General features: G+C 37.9%; 1 protein-coding gene across 2 annotated transcripts in view; it reads left to right on the forward strand.

Annotated features, from left to right (window-relative positions):
• kcnq4 (potassium voltage-gated channel subfamily Q member 4) overlaps positions 1 to 17039 on the forward strand; it is a 56236-nt gene that overhangs the window by 31463 nt on the left and 7734 nt on the right. For both annotated transcript variants that reach the window (XM_081376993.1, XM_081376992.1), the window contains 10 exons: positions 774 to 864; positions 3833 to 3959; positions 4690 to 4865; positions 5449 to 5574; positions 6635 to 6745; positions 6832 to 6927; positions 7066 to 7154; positions 8279 to 8404; positions 14111 to 14337; positions 16592 to 16691. In XM_081376993.1, coding sequence (XP_081233119.1) covers positions 774 to 864; positions 3833 to 3959; positions 4690 to 4865; positions 5449 to 5574; positions 6635 to 6745; positions 6832 to 6927; positions 7066 to 7154; positions 8279 to 8404; positions 14111 to 14337; positions 16592 to 16691 — 1269 coding nt within the window. The remainder of the gene's footprint in view (positions 1 to 773; positions 865 to 3832; positions 3960 to 4689; positions 4866 to 5448; positions 5575 to 6634; positions 6746 to 6831; positions 6928 to 7065; positions 7155 to 8278; positions 8405 to 14110; positions 14338 to 16591; positions 16692 to 17039) is intronic.

Raw genomic sequence — 17039 nt, forward strand, 5'->3', positions numbered from 1 at the left:
GAGCGGGGTCTGTGACAGCAGTGATTAAGTGCATCTGTGTGGATAAGATGCGTGCCAACTTGGATTATGGGGTGTCATTGTCATGGCGCCCAAGTTTCTCGGCCCACCAGAGGCCGATATCCATCAGTACGTGTTGATCACATGTTTGTGTTTGAGTTTTTGGACAGTCTTTGCTGTGTCATTGTGAAACTGTTCAAAAGTTTGGGGTCAGCAAGATTTTTTTAATGTTTTTGAAAGAAGTCTCTTATGCTCACCAAGGCTGTGTTTATTTGATCTTAAATACCGTGAAATATTATTACAGTTTAAAATACCCGTTTTCTATGTGAATATATTGTAAAATGTCATTTATTCCTGTGATCAAAGCTGATTTTTCAGCATCATTACTCCAGTCTTCAGTGTCACATGATCCTTCACTTTTTTTCAGGATTCCTTGATGAAAATAAAACATCATTTATTTTAAACAAATCTTTTGTAACATTTTCAATACGTTTCAAGTCACTTTTGATCAATTTAATGCTTCCTTGCTGAATACATTTTCTTTAAAAAAAATCTTATTGACCGCAAACTTTTGAAATGTAGTGTATGTTTTTGTTGTTTTTCATTTTTTTTATTGTTTCCTGAGGTATCATGGTATAGATTAAAAAATAAATAAAATAACAATTCTAAGTCTGTGTTTTACATGATGACATATGACCTGATAAAGACCAGAACTCACCCCAGATGTGTTTTTGTATTTTGATCTATTAGTTTGTGTGTGTTTGTTTGTGTTTCAGTTTTCTCCTAGTGTTCAGCTGTCTGGTGCTTTCTGTTTTCTCCACCATTCCAGACCATCATAAATTTGCCAACGAAGCGCTCTTCATCCTGGTAAGGGGTTAAAAATCACACAAACTATACCTTAAACAGGCTAACAATACTAATCCCTCTGGAAGAGAAAGACGTCATAATAATGCTGACACCACAAGAACATGCAGCGTCCCAAATCATTCACCAGTGACTATCCTTAGCGGTGAGGCTTTTAAGACTCTTCCAAAAAACACCAGATACTGGTTAAACATATGTGACTCTGGATCATAAAACTGGTTTTAACAAACCATACATCAATGGAAAGCTTATTTATTCAGCTTTCAGATGATGGATAAATCTCAATTTCAAAAAAATGTACCATGTGACTGGTTTTGTGGTCCAGGGTCACACATACCCAGCTAACAAAAATATGTTCTTGGAATGAATTGCTAACGTTCCCATTATGTTATGAAAATGTTCAGATTTTTTTTTTTTTAACGTTCAAAACATTTTTTCTTGGTTATGCGATTTGTTAATGGAACATTCCATTTGATCATTTTGCAAACATTATGGGAATGTTACTTTTGAATGTTTACTAAACATTCTGGCACACGTAGTAAAATGTTAGACAAATGCCCAACTAAAACATTTCAGAATACACATTCCGTGAGCAATGTATAAATAATGGTTAACATTATTTGAGAACATCATTAAAGACTAGATAACTTGAACAAACGCTCTATTAACGTTACTGGAAGAACCTTGCCAAAGTTATGAGAATGTTCCCTGTTAGCTGGATAGAAATATTAGCAATTTATATGTTTCTTGTAAAATAATATTTTATTCAGAATATAATTGAATGGCTGTCAATAGAGAGTTTTTTTGTATGTCTCGATGGTGTAATTACAACATCTTCCAGCAGGGACAAAAACCTCCACATACATTTTTTTTTTTGAAGTACAGGTGCAGTTGCTCATTTATTTATTTAATATTTTGGCTAATTTGATCTTGCGTTCAGCTACCAATAAAAGTGTAGTATTCTCAGCTCCATTCAAGACATTTTACCATATTTTCAATACTGAAATGCTCTGAAAATAAAAAAAAATCAGCAAGGCCTACTCATAAATGCATGCGTCCCACAAATATTTTTAAGATAAATAGAAATCACAAAAGTACAAATGGAGAATTGTTTCTTGTTAGTTCTTAATTAATGACTGAATCATAGCCTCGTCTCCAAACGACTTTAAATCTGACACAGTATGCAATCTATTAAATCTATTAAATTGCATTTAAATGAATCCATTCACTCTCTCTCTTACCTGTAGAGCAAATGGTTTGACTTCCTTCCTGTGTTTTATATCCAAAAACGTAGTTTAAAGAAGATTCAGAGTTGGCAACCACAGACTGATCTAAGTACCTTCACAGCACATCCACATTGTCTGTGCCATCTCTAATACATTCATAATAGCCCATCATCTGAATAATTAATCGCACGGTGCTTTCTCCGTGGCTGTTAGCCTGTCCAATCACAGCCTATATATCTTTTTTGAGGTGTTTTTGGAGGAGTGTCTTCAAAAAAGGTGATATTTTTTCTGTTTGCCAGCATTATGGATCAAATGTGCCGTGTATGCAAGCCTGTTTTGCTGTCCATTGTGTTACTAAGCGGTTTATCTTATTAGTCCAGCTGGCATTATTCTGGAATCCTTTGTAAGCATAAACGTACATTTATGCTGTAGAAAGTTGTATAAGGATTGTAACTATAAATTCATTATAAGGCATTTTGCTAAAGAGTCTTTCTGCGTCCCGTTCATTACAAACTTTATTAAGTATGATAAGCTGTTGTCAGTAGGGGGTGTTTGCTCTCTTTAGAACTGCTATGAAACTCATATTAGGCCTTATTTTCATTAGCGTTTTAGCAGCGTCTCAGGCCAGGTTCGTTTCTCATCTGATTGGCACACACTGTAAGCATTCTTGTACTGTCTCATGTCTCCCTGTGGCTGCATTAAGTGTGCATTTTGTTTTCCGCTGGGATCTTTGCGCTGGGAAATGGCAGTGTAAGCACACGGCAGGATTCAGGTGTTGTTGAGTATGCAGAAGTAGCCGACTTCATCCAATAATCTTAGCTGAAATTCTATAATCACTCATTCAGTATGAAGTGCTTTCCCCCCTCACGCTGACTTTCTCTCCCACTTTTCTTGCATTTAATGGTCTCCTTCAGGAAAGGCCCATGTTGTCTATCATGCAGGTTCTGGTAATGCCTAGAGACTCAGTCTGTAATGTGTTCACATTGAGAGCGCGGGTGCCACTGTAATCAATACAAGCATTTAGCACAGGCCTCTGTGAATCCAGACCGTCTGTGGCATCTTATGCAGTCACATGATTGAGCGTAAATCAGGACTTGCATCAATCTCTCAATAGAGCGCTGGAGTGATGATGTATTTTTGTAGGCCAACCCGATTCCCTCGAACTCAAACAAATGCAAATGCAATAAGGTCAGCCGCAAAAAATATTCACTGTGTGTCTTTAGAACATTTTTTAACACCAAAAGAGGGTTTGTTCTGGCGCACGCTGTTAGTAAATCTGGCCCTTGGTCACTTGTTAGCAACTTCCTTTTTCAAGACAAGTAAAAGCTTTAAAAAAAATCACAAGAGGGTATTACTGTTGTAGGCTATTTTATGTCGTAGAATAAAACGTGAAAAGATCTTGATCTTGTGTTCACCACAGACCCCATTTCAGGTATTTAAATAAAAACCCATTGAATCGTTGGGCTAAAATACAACTCGTTTCCAGTTTTGGCCTACAAAAATATGTCCTCCCTACACTACTCTATTGTATACAGCAAAGCAATCTTCATTTTTTATGAATTAGATGTAAATTGACTGTCTAGTACTTTAATCTTTAGGTAGTGTATACTTTAATTAATATATTACTGGCAGAGCATCCGTTATTATTTAAATTTTAATTTTGATATATGTATTGCCTTATTCAAAGTACAAGGCAGGCATTATTAAGAGGATTGATTCTGAAAATGATTTGATTTCACTTGCAGGAGTTTGTGATGATCGTGGTTTTTGGGCTGGAGTATTTTGTGCGGGTCTGGGCCGCCGGATGCTGCTGCCGGTACAGAGGATGGCAGGGCCGGCTACGGTTTGCCAGAAAACCCTTCTGTGTCATAGGTAAAGTGTAAAGACCTGGAGTCTGAGATCCTGAAGGGCACAAAGCTGTTTCTGTAAAGATATGTGGCAGAAAACACCATTCAATCAATTCCAGTTTCTCCTCATGTTACTCGAAACTCATATGACTTTTTTTTTTTTACCGTGTAACACAAAAATAATTATTATTGAAATGTCAAAGCTGTACACTATTCAAAAGTTTGGGGTCGGTAAGATTTTTAATGTTTTGATAGAAGTCTCTTATGCTTCAGTGTCACATGATCTTTCATGATTTGCTGCTAAAGAAACATTTCTGATTATTATTATCAATGTTGAAAACAGTTGTGCTGCTTAATATTTTTGTGGAAACCATAATTTGTTTGTTTTTTTCAGATTCTTTGATTATTAGAATGTTCGAAAGAACATTAATTTAATTGAAATACAAATCTTTTAAATGTCTTTTATATTGATCAATTTAATGGATCTTTGCTGAACTATTAATTTCTTTCAATAAAAAAATGCATTACTGACCCTAAACTTTTGAACGGTAGTGTACATGGATATCAATGTACGATTAATTGAGATTTCAATCCACTGGACAGTAAACTATAGACGTCTTACAAAAAAAGAAAAGAAAATGTGCCCCCTCAAAAAAAAAAAATGAAGGTATGTCCCACCCCATGGTGAAATGAATGCATTTAAAAAGATTGTTTCTGTTTTCTGTTCTTGTCATCATGTTTGTCTCGTTATGCAGACTTCATTGTGTTCGTGGCGTCGCTGGCAGTGATAGCGGCAGGCACACAGGGAAACATCTTCGCCACATCTGCTCTACGCAGCATGCGGTTTCTGCAGATCTTGCGCATGGTGCGCATGGACCGCCGGGGAGGAACCTGGAAGCTGCTGGGCTCTGTGGTCTACGCTCACAGCAAGGTGACAGCACACACACACACATACACACTCATCCATCAGAGGACGTTCGCTTCAGTGTCACTGTACATGTTTTATGAAAACCAATGAAACATACACATTATGCAAACTTTTGTTTTGTGCGTATCCGCACCTTAAATCTAAAGAACTGCTTAATTAACAATTCTTTTCAAATATGCTTCCAAACTCTATCTCCATCTGCCATTGGTCGAACAAACAAATAGCCCTGCCCCAAACAAGCATAAAACGGAAGTTGTGATAGCATTTTCTTCATTATTGTGATGTCTATCTGAGTGAAACAGCTTCTCGAACTAGAAAAAAAATGTTGGGCGTGGCTTGATTTTGTCCATGGGGAGTTGATTGGATGGTTGTGGGTTGCTATTGGTCGATCTCATGTGAGTGACAGGTTGCTCCGCCCTCGCGCCAGTAAACACATCATCAGAGAAGAGAAGAGATGACGCTGCAAGAGGGAGGGGAAGATATTTGGTTTAAATATTTCCAGAGCACATAATATAAAAAAGATAATGATGTGCACGAATAAGTAATTTTTAATAAATACTGCAATATTGTTTTTCTTGTGTTTCAGGAGCTGATCACAGCCTGGTACATCGGCTTCCTGGTGCTGATCTTTGCTTCCTTCTTGGTCTATTTGGCTGAGAAGGAAGATAACCAAGAGTTTTCAACCTATGCCGACTCCCTCTGGTGGGGAACAGTGAGTACTGCCCTCGGCTCATCTAACAACCTGTGTAAGAGCGCTGTCAGTTCCCGGGATCAGAATATTTTTTCATTATTTTGGTTTCATTTCTACTGGGATTATAATTCTGCCTCTAATAGACTGATTGTTGAATAATATCCTGAATCCGCAGAATTAGAATCAGTAAGGTCGATTTCAGAAGTGTCATGTCCAAGGGGTCTCAAACCAGTTTATTTTTTGATATATATATATATATATATATGACAGTACAAGAATCATTTTAATAAAAAAAATATTTTCAGTTTTAGTTTTTATTTTAGTATTTTACGTTAATGCGCTGGTTTAACTGGTTTAAATGGTTTAATGTTCTCAGTCTACTGTTATTGCTATCTAGCAGTATTTTTATGTTTAGTTCGGGTGGGTTGTAAAGGTTACAATCTACTATGTATAAAAAGTGAAAACTAAAATTAATTAGTAAATTTTGTTGTATTTTAGTTAGTTTGGAGTCGTTTCTGTTTTTCCTTTTTTAGTTTTTCCTCATTTAGTTTTATTTCAGTCAATGAAAATATTTTCATATAGTTTAATAGTTTAAATTTTTTGGAAATTTCCACTGCCACTGGAATTACCAGTTTTTCTGTTGTTGTTTCTCCCGACCTTGCAATGCATTTCACTGGCCAAACTAACCATAGACTTTAGTCGGCTCAGACGCCATATTGAAGTTAACACAGATGAAAAAGAGGCTGTGAGGGATAGGCGTGTACAGTCTTTGCAACGGCACACACTGTATAAAGGTCCTAGATCACATCATTTTCACAACCACAACTTTTTATGATGTTTTTGTCAACTGAAAGTTGTTGTTTTCTTCAGAAAGACTGAACAATCAGTATGTTGTTACGTAAACAACAGTATAATCCATTGAACGCTTTACTTCTATCCCTCACAGACTCGTTTTCATTCCTGTCAAAAATTAAATAGGCACTGTCCCTGGCTATAAGGTCTATAAATACGTTTTTTTTTTTATATGATGCATGACTCCCCTGGCCGTTTAGTTACTCTTACCTCCACTGTTTTCACCCAGATCACCCTCACTACGATCGGCTACGGTGACAAGACGCCGCGCACCTGGCAAGGTCGGCTTTTAGCGGCTTGCTTTGCCCTGCTGGGAGTGTCCTTCTTTGCCCTGCCCGCTGTAAGTAATGTGTCGATTTTAAGGCCGTTGACATTTCTTTTTCCACCGATGCCAAACCAGCTAATGGCCTTCTGTCCTTCTGTAAGGGCATCCTGGGTTCGGGTTTTGCTCTGAAAGTGCAGGAGCAGCACCGGCAGAAACACTTCGAGAAGAGAAGGACTCCTGCTGCAAACCTCATACAGGTGAGCGCTCAGTCAGCAACACACCTGCCGCATATACAGTCACGATTTCTATTTCCACGTCCAAAATATGTGTGTGTTGTGTGCATGTACGTCTGGGTGGGTCATCTTGTGCCGTGCTGTGTCGTGTTGTCTCCCCAGGCTGCATGGCGTCTCTACTCTACAGATGCTCAGCACTCATATCTCACGGCCACCTGGTATTTCTATGACAGTATGCTGCCGTCCTTCAGGTAAGTATGCAGCCAAGCCCTCAGCGGAGATGCTTATCTGTGCCGTGCGCGTTCAGCTGGCCTTGTGTGTAACTGATATGACTGACAGGTGGCTTTGCCTTTTTGAGGTCATGATTTCAAAAAGAAGGGGTTCAAAATATCCCAAATACTTTAGCATTAGTCAGACCGATTTATAATCATGTTTCTGAGAAAACAATATTTAATTTTATTATCCTCCATGCACAGACACACAAAATGTATTTCACTTTAATTAAAAATGGTACTTTGACCCAGAAATCATGATTTAATTGATAGTTTTGCCGTTCCTTTTGTTTTGTTTTATTCATCTGCAACATTAATTTTTGCATGTACTGAAAGCAAAGATTATGACAGTTTGAGTCATGAGTTACATAAGATTTAATTTGAATTCCAGTTAATGTGGGATGAAAAATGTGGAGAAATAGAAATTGTAACCAGCATTTATTATAAAAAAAAAACCCTAATGTGACTAATGTTTTAAGTTAGATAACGTATTTAAAAATTAATAAATTCTTTTACAGTCTGCTTCTTAAGGAAATTTAATGTTTGAAGGATTTTTATTTTCTACATATTGGTAGATATAACACTAATTAAAAACTCAAGAAGTAATTTAACAGATCCTATAAATATTCTTGAAACCAACAAATTTCACAAATTTAGATGGGTCAATAATTGGTTGACTGTTTAATTTAATGCTTTTATGAAGTATCTCAGTGTTTCCATATAGTATATTATGCCACATTTTTTATTCTTAATTATATATTTCTATTTTTACCTTTAATATTATTTATCCCACATGCATTCATCTTTGGATGAATTAATTTGACTAATTACCATTCATTTAAAATGACAGGGAAGTGTGTATTTCAGTACACAAATGACATATTTAAACAGTAGATGTTTTATAAATGGAATGATCCCTGTCTTTTTAAAGTATTATGATGGTTAATTTACCATTTTGTTTTTAGCTTTGTGTTTGTTTGTTTGTTTGTTTGTTTGTTTGTTTGTTTGTTTGTTTGTTTGTTTGTTTGTTTGGCTTCTTTTTGCTTTTTTGTTTTGTTTCATTTATCATGTTTGATTATTTTCATTTTTTGCTTGTGGGTCAGAGAACTGACATTACTGTTCAGTCACCTCCAACGGCAGCGTAGCACCAAGAAGGTTCTCCACAACTCCTACCACACCCTGCTGTCGGGGCTCCGGCCGTACAGCTCCCCCTACCTGTCGGGGGACAGGTACGCCACTGTCCAGTTTAATCTTCCTAGAGGACACTAACAATTTCAGTAATACAATTAAATTCACATACTAGTATACTGTAGTGTAGTAAAGTTTCAGGTCATTACTTAAAGTGCCCCTATTATGCTATTTTAAAAGCTTAATTTAGTTTTAGAGGTCTCCTACAATAGGCTTACATGCTTCCAAGGTCAAAAAACACTTTAATTTTCTCATAATATACATTGCAGCATCAGCTCTTTTCGCACAGTGTCTGAACGGTTTGATAAAGGATTCGGTCTCTCTAAACCCCTCCTTTCCGAGAGCCTAATCTGCTCTGATTGGTCAGATGGCCCAGTCTGTTGTGATTGGTCGACTGCTTACAGCGTGTGTATCGGAGATGAAAGGCCTATTACATATCTGAAATTCAGCTCTTTTTCAACACTTGATACACAGTAATGCAAACTAGTGGTTCAATGGATCTCAAATCTCACGGTCCGGATCATATTATGGTTTCTGAGTCAGGGATCGGATAATTTTCGGATTCAGCAAGAAAAAAAAAAATTGGGGGGTGGGGGGTAATTTTGCTTTCCATTTATTACTTAAAGCACACTTTAAGTACTCCGATACCACATCAAAAACTACTAGCCTAAGTGCGTGAACAGTCAGTAAAAAATAAGAACAAATACCCAAATCTCAAGCATAGATAAATACAATATAACAAAGTTACGACTAAAGTATGGTCTTAACTGTAGTATTCATTTCAGGTACAGAAATGTAATAATAAAATGTAAAATAACACCATGTTCACTGTATAAATTTAACATAGATTCATCTTAGTTTTGTGGTTTGATTAACATTAATGACAGACTGCATAGACAACAGCAAGTATTTATAGGCTGCTGTCACTTTAAGACAGAACACATGGATCCATTATAATGATGCACATCTTTCTCTTGTTCTCTTTCTCTTGAGATAGAACCCACTGTGTTTACGAGAATACTTGCCGAGATTGGCATTTTGACCTAATTTTGTCTGTATGTGTCCAACCAAGTGTAAGGAAACGTGAAAGAGGAATCAATTCTGAGTTGGTGCGTTATCTGAAAAGCGCGTCTCTCTGTGCGCACAGATAACAGCGTGCGTGTACTGAATTAAATTCTCTTTTTCCTCTTCTAGCACTGGAATGGTTTAAAATCTACTGAATGTGTAATCTAACAAGACAAAACTCTTGCAAATTATAAACTTTTAATCTATGGTTGTTAAACGTGTACGGATCACGGATCAGCAACGACACGTTCAACCCCTAATACGAACAGTAACGATGGCATCGGTTTTACCGTATTGATTTCAAGCTTGAGTCCTCATCCTTTGGAAGTGCATTAAAATGTATTTGTTTTCGCAGCGCTGAAAACCACACGTCGACAACACGAACCAAACCCTTCCAGTCTCAGCTACAACTACAGTGTTTGTGGGCGGGGCAAAGTAGGCGTTGTTCACTGGCAGCCAATTAAGACCATTATGCAAATTTGTTACAAACCTACATAAGTTCGTGCTAGAAGTAAGACTGGAATTACTGATGACTCTTTTCAGGCAGTTCAGAATCGGGGAGACAATAACTCAACTTTTACATTGACAAACAGCTATCACACACTACATGAAAGGTAATATATATAAAAAAAGCATAATCGGGGCACCTTAAATCATCATGTAAAGTGTTCACAGGAAGTTCAGCACCTGACACTCAAATAAGCTGCAGTTAAATCAGTTGCAGTAGTTTTACTTGTTTGTGTTTTTGCATGCTTTTCTGCTTGTGTCTTGTTTTTTGTGCTGATACTAATACAACACGTCTATACTAGGACATTGAAAGATGTATCAGATATGTGATGTTTTACTCTTTAATTTGTGGTAGATAAGTTGCAATTTTGAGAAAATATAGCATACTTGTGCAGCCTATATAATAGAAAGTCTCCTTAACTAATCACGTATCTGATGCCGTTCAATGGCCTTTGTGTGTGTTAATGCCTGCGCACATTTGTGTGCGAGCATTATCTCTTTACCCTTTGACATTACAGTGTGTCTCAAACCCCATCTTCACAGCCCTTCATTCAACTTCTTCATTCTCCTCCTCTCCTTTTCATCTCTCTGCCATCACTCCATCCATTCACGTTTTCAGGAGGACTGACGTTTCATGCAGGTTTGTGGTAGGCTTTTGAGACGACTATTTCGCCCAATGGGAAGTGGCATTGGCCATGCTGTGTTTGCAGTTTGAGGTGCTTTTTGTTTCGAGTGACGATGGTAAAATGAACGTGATGATGGTTGGCTGCATTCAGATGCATTGACCTCTAGTGACCTCCTCACATGCCAGTGTCTGCATGCCACCCTGTCCCTGCCTGCCTCACTCAACTTTCTCTAAATGACCTTTCACCCCTATAAGTTGCACATGTTGTATGCCTTAAAATTGATCCTGGGGCAGTTTTTCATTTCAGTGCCAAAAAACAAACAAAAAAAACAGAGATTATCTGAAAGGCTGATCCTGAATATGTGTGTGTGTGTGAGCTCATCAACCCTTTCTCCAAAAGCACTTATTTCTCCACTTATTTGTAAGTTACACTTTGTTTTGAAGTGCACGTTATTGCCCCAAAGGAATAGCGAGCCTGATGTCGCTCTAAACCTGTATTATTTTCATTCATCTGTGGAACACAGAAAGAGATATTTAGCAATATTAACAATTAAAGGGTAACTCTCGCCAAAATTGAACCTAGGCTCTTTTTGTTAATCTACCCGAGTCAAACTTTCGTGTTAAAGCATAATTAGAATGGAAACGCCACTTTTAAGTTTGACCGTATTTTCGTTTTAGGTCAAATTGCCTTTTGAATGGGACTGCATGGGGCACTTCCATGACAGCATCAAAATGGCTATTTTTAAAACACTAAGAAGGCTCGACACAACATGAAACTTTGCTCGAAGTATCACCAGGGGCTCTGCACATGAACTCCAGCATTGAGAACATTGTTTGTGTACACAAAGTTTACTAAAAAGAAAGGTTTTGTACGACTCACTTTATCAGTTTGTGTTTCTGGTGGCTGAAATGTTGTCAGTCAAAAGTAGTTGATCTCCGAATGCAATGTAATGAACTGACTCCATATGAGGAAATGTCATGAACTTGTAATTTCAATGAAAAACATGATAACTTAGATAAAAAATTATCTGTGACTTTATATGGAAACAAGCTTTAGAAGCTTTCCATCTCTACTACTCTTCTCATGTTACGTTGCATTCGGAGATCGACTACTTTTGACTGACAAAATTCCAGCCACTGGAAACACTAATTGATAAAGTGAGTCGTAATGTGTCGAAAGTGCCGTAATTATGAGCTTCCAACTTGTAAAAAGCGTTCACGTCTTCATAGAACTCGTAATTATAACTTGTAAACTTAAAATTTTCGGAGAGCTCCGACTTATACCACCTGACCACTGCAGATTCATTTAGCTATTTTTGTTGTCATCTCGTAATAACGGTATTTACAATTACAACATGCCGACAAGCAGCTTCAATTTTGGCCCGTTCCTCACAGATGTCTGCATGAAATACTTTTATTTTTACTACTGTCATTTTTAGAGGTTGATCGCCCCAGTCCCCATTGACTTTCACTGTATGGAAAAAAGCATCAAAACATCTCCTTTTGTGTTCCACAGAAGAAAGAAAGTCAGCTTGATGATCAAACTTGCATTTTTGGATGAACTATTCCTTTAAAAATAAAAACTTGCATTTAAGTTATTACTTTAATGGTACACTATGTAACTCTTTTTGTTTTAAATGTACAACATTTACATAATGACTGAGTACATTATGAATCCATCTTCCAAACCATGTTTTTGTCTTATCCTGAATCACTACGGTACGTCTATAATAAGTGGTTAACACTTCAGTTTAGGCTCCAATTCTCACTATTAACTAGTTACTTATTAGCATACATATTACTAATAAGATATTGGCTGTTTATTAGTACTTATAAAGCTCATATTAATGCCTTATTCTGCATGATCATATTCTACATCCCTTAACCCTACCCAATACCTAAACTTAACTACCTTACTAACTATTAATAAGCAGTAATCAGAGTTTATTGAGGCAAAAGTTGTAGTTAATAGTTAGTTAACTGGGAGAACTGGACCCTAATCTAAAGTGTGACCAATAATGGTTTATATTCAGACTATTTTAGACCGAGTCGCCAACCACTGTGTAGTGTAGTATAGTTACAAGTTACATAGTGTACCTTTAAGTTACACAAACTGAGTCCTCTAACAAGAACAACTTCCATGTGGATCGTGTCTTATACTACTTGCATGTGAAATTTTAATGTTTGCCCGAAAATGCACACTAAAAAAAACAAGTGTAACACGTGTGTCCTGGCACAGCCGACTAACCCTCACAACCCCTCACGGATCCCTCCCTCTCCCTTGTGTGTCTCTTCAGTCAGCTCGTATCTAAAAAGAGGGGTTTCTTCCGGATTCATACTGGCAGTAAGCAGAGGTATCCATGTGTGATGTGCCTGTGCACACTGGGCTCGATCCGTGATGCCTGAATCTCTCTGAGCCTTACTGATCCAGTGCAGCTCGACTCATTCATAGATGCCTTCTCTGACGAGGCATTCATCAGTATATTCCTAACGTGAAGGCTGCACTAGCTCAATAATCTCAGTGATCCGCTGCCCTTATCTGTGAGAGGCTGATCAGAGAACAGAGGACTGTGTATCTGTGCCGAATGCACACAGATGAGGCCTGCATGTGCTCACAGGGCAAAGATAAACCATGCGGTCGGGTGTTACTGAAACCATCATGGTTTATTCTGATATGCATGTCAGTTATACTTTACGGTTATTCTTGAGAGGCTAAATAACGTATGGCATGTTGTAACATTTGAATGCAGGGATATCAAGAATTCTGAAGGTCAGACATTTTGTAGGGGAGGTTTGCATGTACGAGTCGTGTTTCGACTGAGATCTTCAGATCCTTTAATGTGTTTAAGCATGTGTTAGCATGCTAAAAGTAATCGGATGTAGATTGAGTTTCAAAATTATGCTCTTTGACAAAGGGTGCATGAGGTTTGTGACCTCTATGTGCATGATTGAAACAGTATTTCAATGATGACTGCTATTAGGAGTGTAGAACATCTTACTTTGTGGCATGTTGTAATCAATTATTTGAAATGTCATCATTTTAAATAAAGTTAAGTGGATTTTGTTTGTAGTTTCGGCTAAAAAAATACATTCTTTAGCATGCTTGTGCGTGGTACCATGGATTCAAAGAGTGCTCTTGCATTTCTCCAGTTGCTCCTTTTGATGGCACGATTTATACACTGTCACGCCCCATTCAGCTCAAGAAATTGCGCTTCTTAACTATTTAAATATGAATCCAAATGTCTTTGAAATTATGTGATGCTCACACAGGGCAACATATGTCTTTGACTAACCATTTTCCTTTGTTGTGTCAGCGTTATCATGTAAATTAAACTAACCACCTGTAGATAGATCGATGTGTGTTTCCTAACCCTTCTGTCTGTTTGTCTATGTTGATATGTCCTCTTACATAAGCAAACATAGTCTCTTTCACATTATGGAACAAGTAGGAAAAAGTCTTATACAGAAAATCAAGGCAGTGCTAATGAGAAGATTGATTAATTTCCTTGTTTGTCACCGACTCAGATCATTCCTCTAATTCTCTCGCCAGTGGGAAGATGGGCTTCCGTGACCGCATTAGGATGAACAATTCCCGCTCGTCTCAGGCTATCCGGAGCAAGGCTTCTCCTTTGCCCCCAGGTAATGTACGGCGCTCGCCCAGCACGGAGAACATTCCTGAAGCCACCAGCCCCGGCAAGGTCCAGAAAAGCTGGAGCTTCAATGATCGGACTCGATTCCGAACCTCTCTCCGCCTAAAACCACGGCCCGCTGCAGATGGTAGATACCTCTGTCGACATGTTCACCTCCATACAGACACATACGCATATACGTACATAAACTACTGTTCAAAAGTTTGGGGTCGATACCAAGGCTGCATTTATGGACCCTTTTCAGTTCACAGACTGTCGTTTCCACAGTTATCAGCATCGCAAATCTAGTAAAGCTTTTCATATTTTCATTTTCAAAAAAATTAATACACACTGCCCAGCCAAAAAAAAAGGCGCTGTTTGGATTTATATAAGCAAATGCTTAAGAGTCTATGATTGGATCTTTATTGCAGTGATTATTATCATGTTATATGTTTGGCAACAGTTCTTCTAACCCTAGCTGATGGAGAAGTGTGTAGCTTTTCATTTCTTAAACAACCATGTAGGAAGACCATGAAAAGGATGGTTGGGAGGAGCATGAAGACTAATTTACACTCATGAATTGGCTCCTCTGAGTCTTTAAAGGGGTCATATAATGTCATTTTTGTACAAGCTAATATGATTATTTAGGGTCTAAATTAAAAGTTTGTAATATACTTTAATTGAAAATTCTCATTAGTATTGTAAGAAAACACTCATTTTACCTGGTCAAAAACAGCTCTGTTTTCGGGACGCCGTTTAAGTGCATGTGTCTTTAAATGATAATGAGCTTTGCTCACCCCGCCCTATTGTGTTTGTAACACAATAACCATAACGCGTCGTTCATTATAAACGTGGGATTATGAATTATATTGATAACGTCGTACATAGAAAACATGCCGTAATGTACCCTGAGTGTAAAAATAGTCGCATTCATTGTGAAGCGTGCAGCAAGCGATTTGCAAAGATTAATATAATTATTAATATAAAGGTTAATAAAACGTTACACTCACTTCACTTCTTCTGGAGGTGCAGCAGGAACACGAATAGTTGGTACCGATCCTTTTTTCAGGAGCAGCTTCTTAGCAAATAACCATATTTTTACTGATCCTCGTTTGTAAAGCAGTCTGGTGTGTGAAATGATTCGCGCAAACATGAAAGCATTGACGCTGATAGTGGGGAATATTCCCTTCGAAAACAAACTCAGCCACTGCGTCTTCAGCTGTACGGATTTAGGAACATCAATATGATGTTGTGTTCGTTATTGCACCCAAGAACAGAACACCACAATCGCTTAGACCGACGCCATTTTACTCAGCGCTCCAGCTATCAACAATGAACGCGCGTCGGCGCGTGCTATGATTGACAGCTCACTCACGAGGGGGCGAGGGCGGGTCTGTGTTGAAACGCTGCTGTCAATCAACCATAGTGGGAGGGGCGTCGATTTTGTGACGTCACAAAATCGAACAGCTTGATTTGAGATGGGAGGAAACATATAAGAAGATTAAAAAAAAAAACACTGGATGGATTTTTATCACTTTATGATGGTTGTGTACAGGCACTGCCAACACACATTTCAGTAGCCTACAATCAACTTGTAAAAGTGCATGTACCATTATATGACCCCTTTAAATTCATTGAACGTCTCTGGGATGTGCTGGAGGAGACTTTACAGAGGGCTGGACTCTTGCAATGACAATACAAGATCTTGACCAAAAATTCTTTATTGAAATAACATCACAACATTTATTTCCATCTTCAGATGCATACATTATTGGTCAATATGGCCATGATGTGTCTTCCTACATGGTTGTTTAAGAAATGAAAAGCTACACACTCCAAAGCACTTCGAGCAAATGGAAATGCAAAAAATATAATTACTTTCGTCTCCCATTCACTACTGTAACTGTGATGACTTCCACTTCTGAGAGCCCCGGAAGTGTGAAAAGTGTCCATTTGACCAAAAATACAGTAAAACAGTGATATTTGGAATATTTTTACAATTTAAAAGAATTGTTCTATTTTTATATATTATAAAGTGTAATTTATTCCTGTGATGATAAAGCTGAATTTTCAGCGTCATTACTCCAGTCTTCAGTGTCACATGATCCTTCAGAAATCATTGCTGATTTGCTGCTCAAGAAACATTTCTTATTATCAACGTTGAAAACAGTCGTGCTGGAAACGGTGATACTTTTTTCAAGATTCTTTAATAAATAGAAAGTTCAAAAGAACAGCTTTTATTTGAAAATGCTGCACTTCAATGACACTTTTGATCAATCTAATGCATCCGGTCTGAATAAAAAATATTAAAAAAAAAACAAAAAAAAACAAAATTAAAACCCCCAAACCATTGACCGGTAGTGTACGTTTTCCTCCTCTCATTACGGATTGATCTCTCGTAGTGGAGGGAGTTGGAGAAGAGCACACAGAGGACAAGTCTTACTGTGATGTTGCCATGGAGGATGTGATTCCAGCAGTGAAGACCCTGATTCGAGCGGTTAGGTGAGTCCACCACCACACGGCTCTGCAGACTCCTATAGTTCACTTAAAAGACCAAGTACTCTCAGATAATGTCACCATGCATGCCGTTCAGTTTAAATGAACGGTTGGTCTTTTGCTAAAGGGACCTCAGTATAGAATCTGCTCCGTCAGCCATGACCTTTTCACTGTGCAATTACATCAGATGACCGTTATGGAGACAAAGCGGGGTTAGACTTAAAGAGGGCATGGCAACCTTCAGTTGTGGTTCCTACTTCTTGCTTAAACAAGCAGAAAGTAATACAAGATGTTCTAAAAATATGATCAAGTTCTTACTGAGAAGTGAGTGGCCTCTCTCTGATTGGTCAGTGC

Source organism: Scardinius erythrophthalmus (genome assembly GCF_964197995.2).
Source record: "Scardinius erythrophthalmus genome assembly, chromosome: 10".
Classification (NCBI taxonomy): Eukaryota; Metazoa; Chordata; class Actinopteri; order Cypriniformes; family Leuciscidae; genus Scardinius; species Scardinius erythrophthalmus.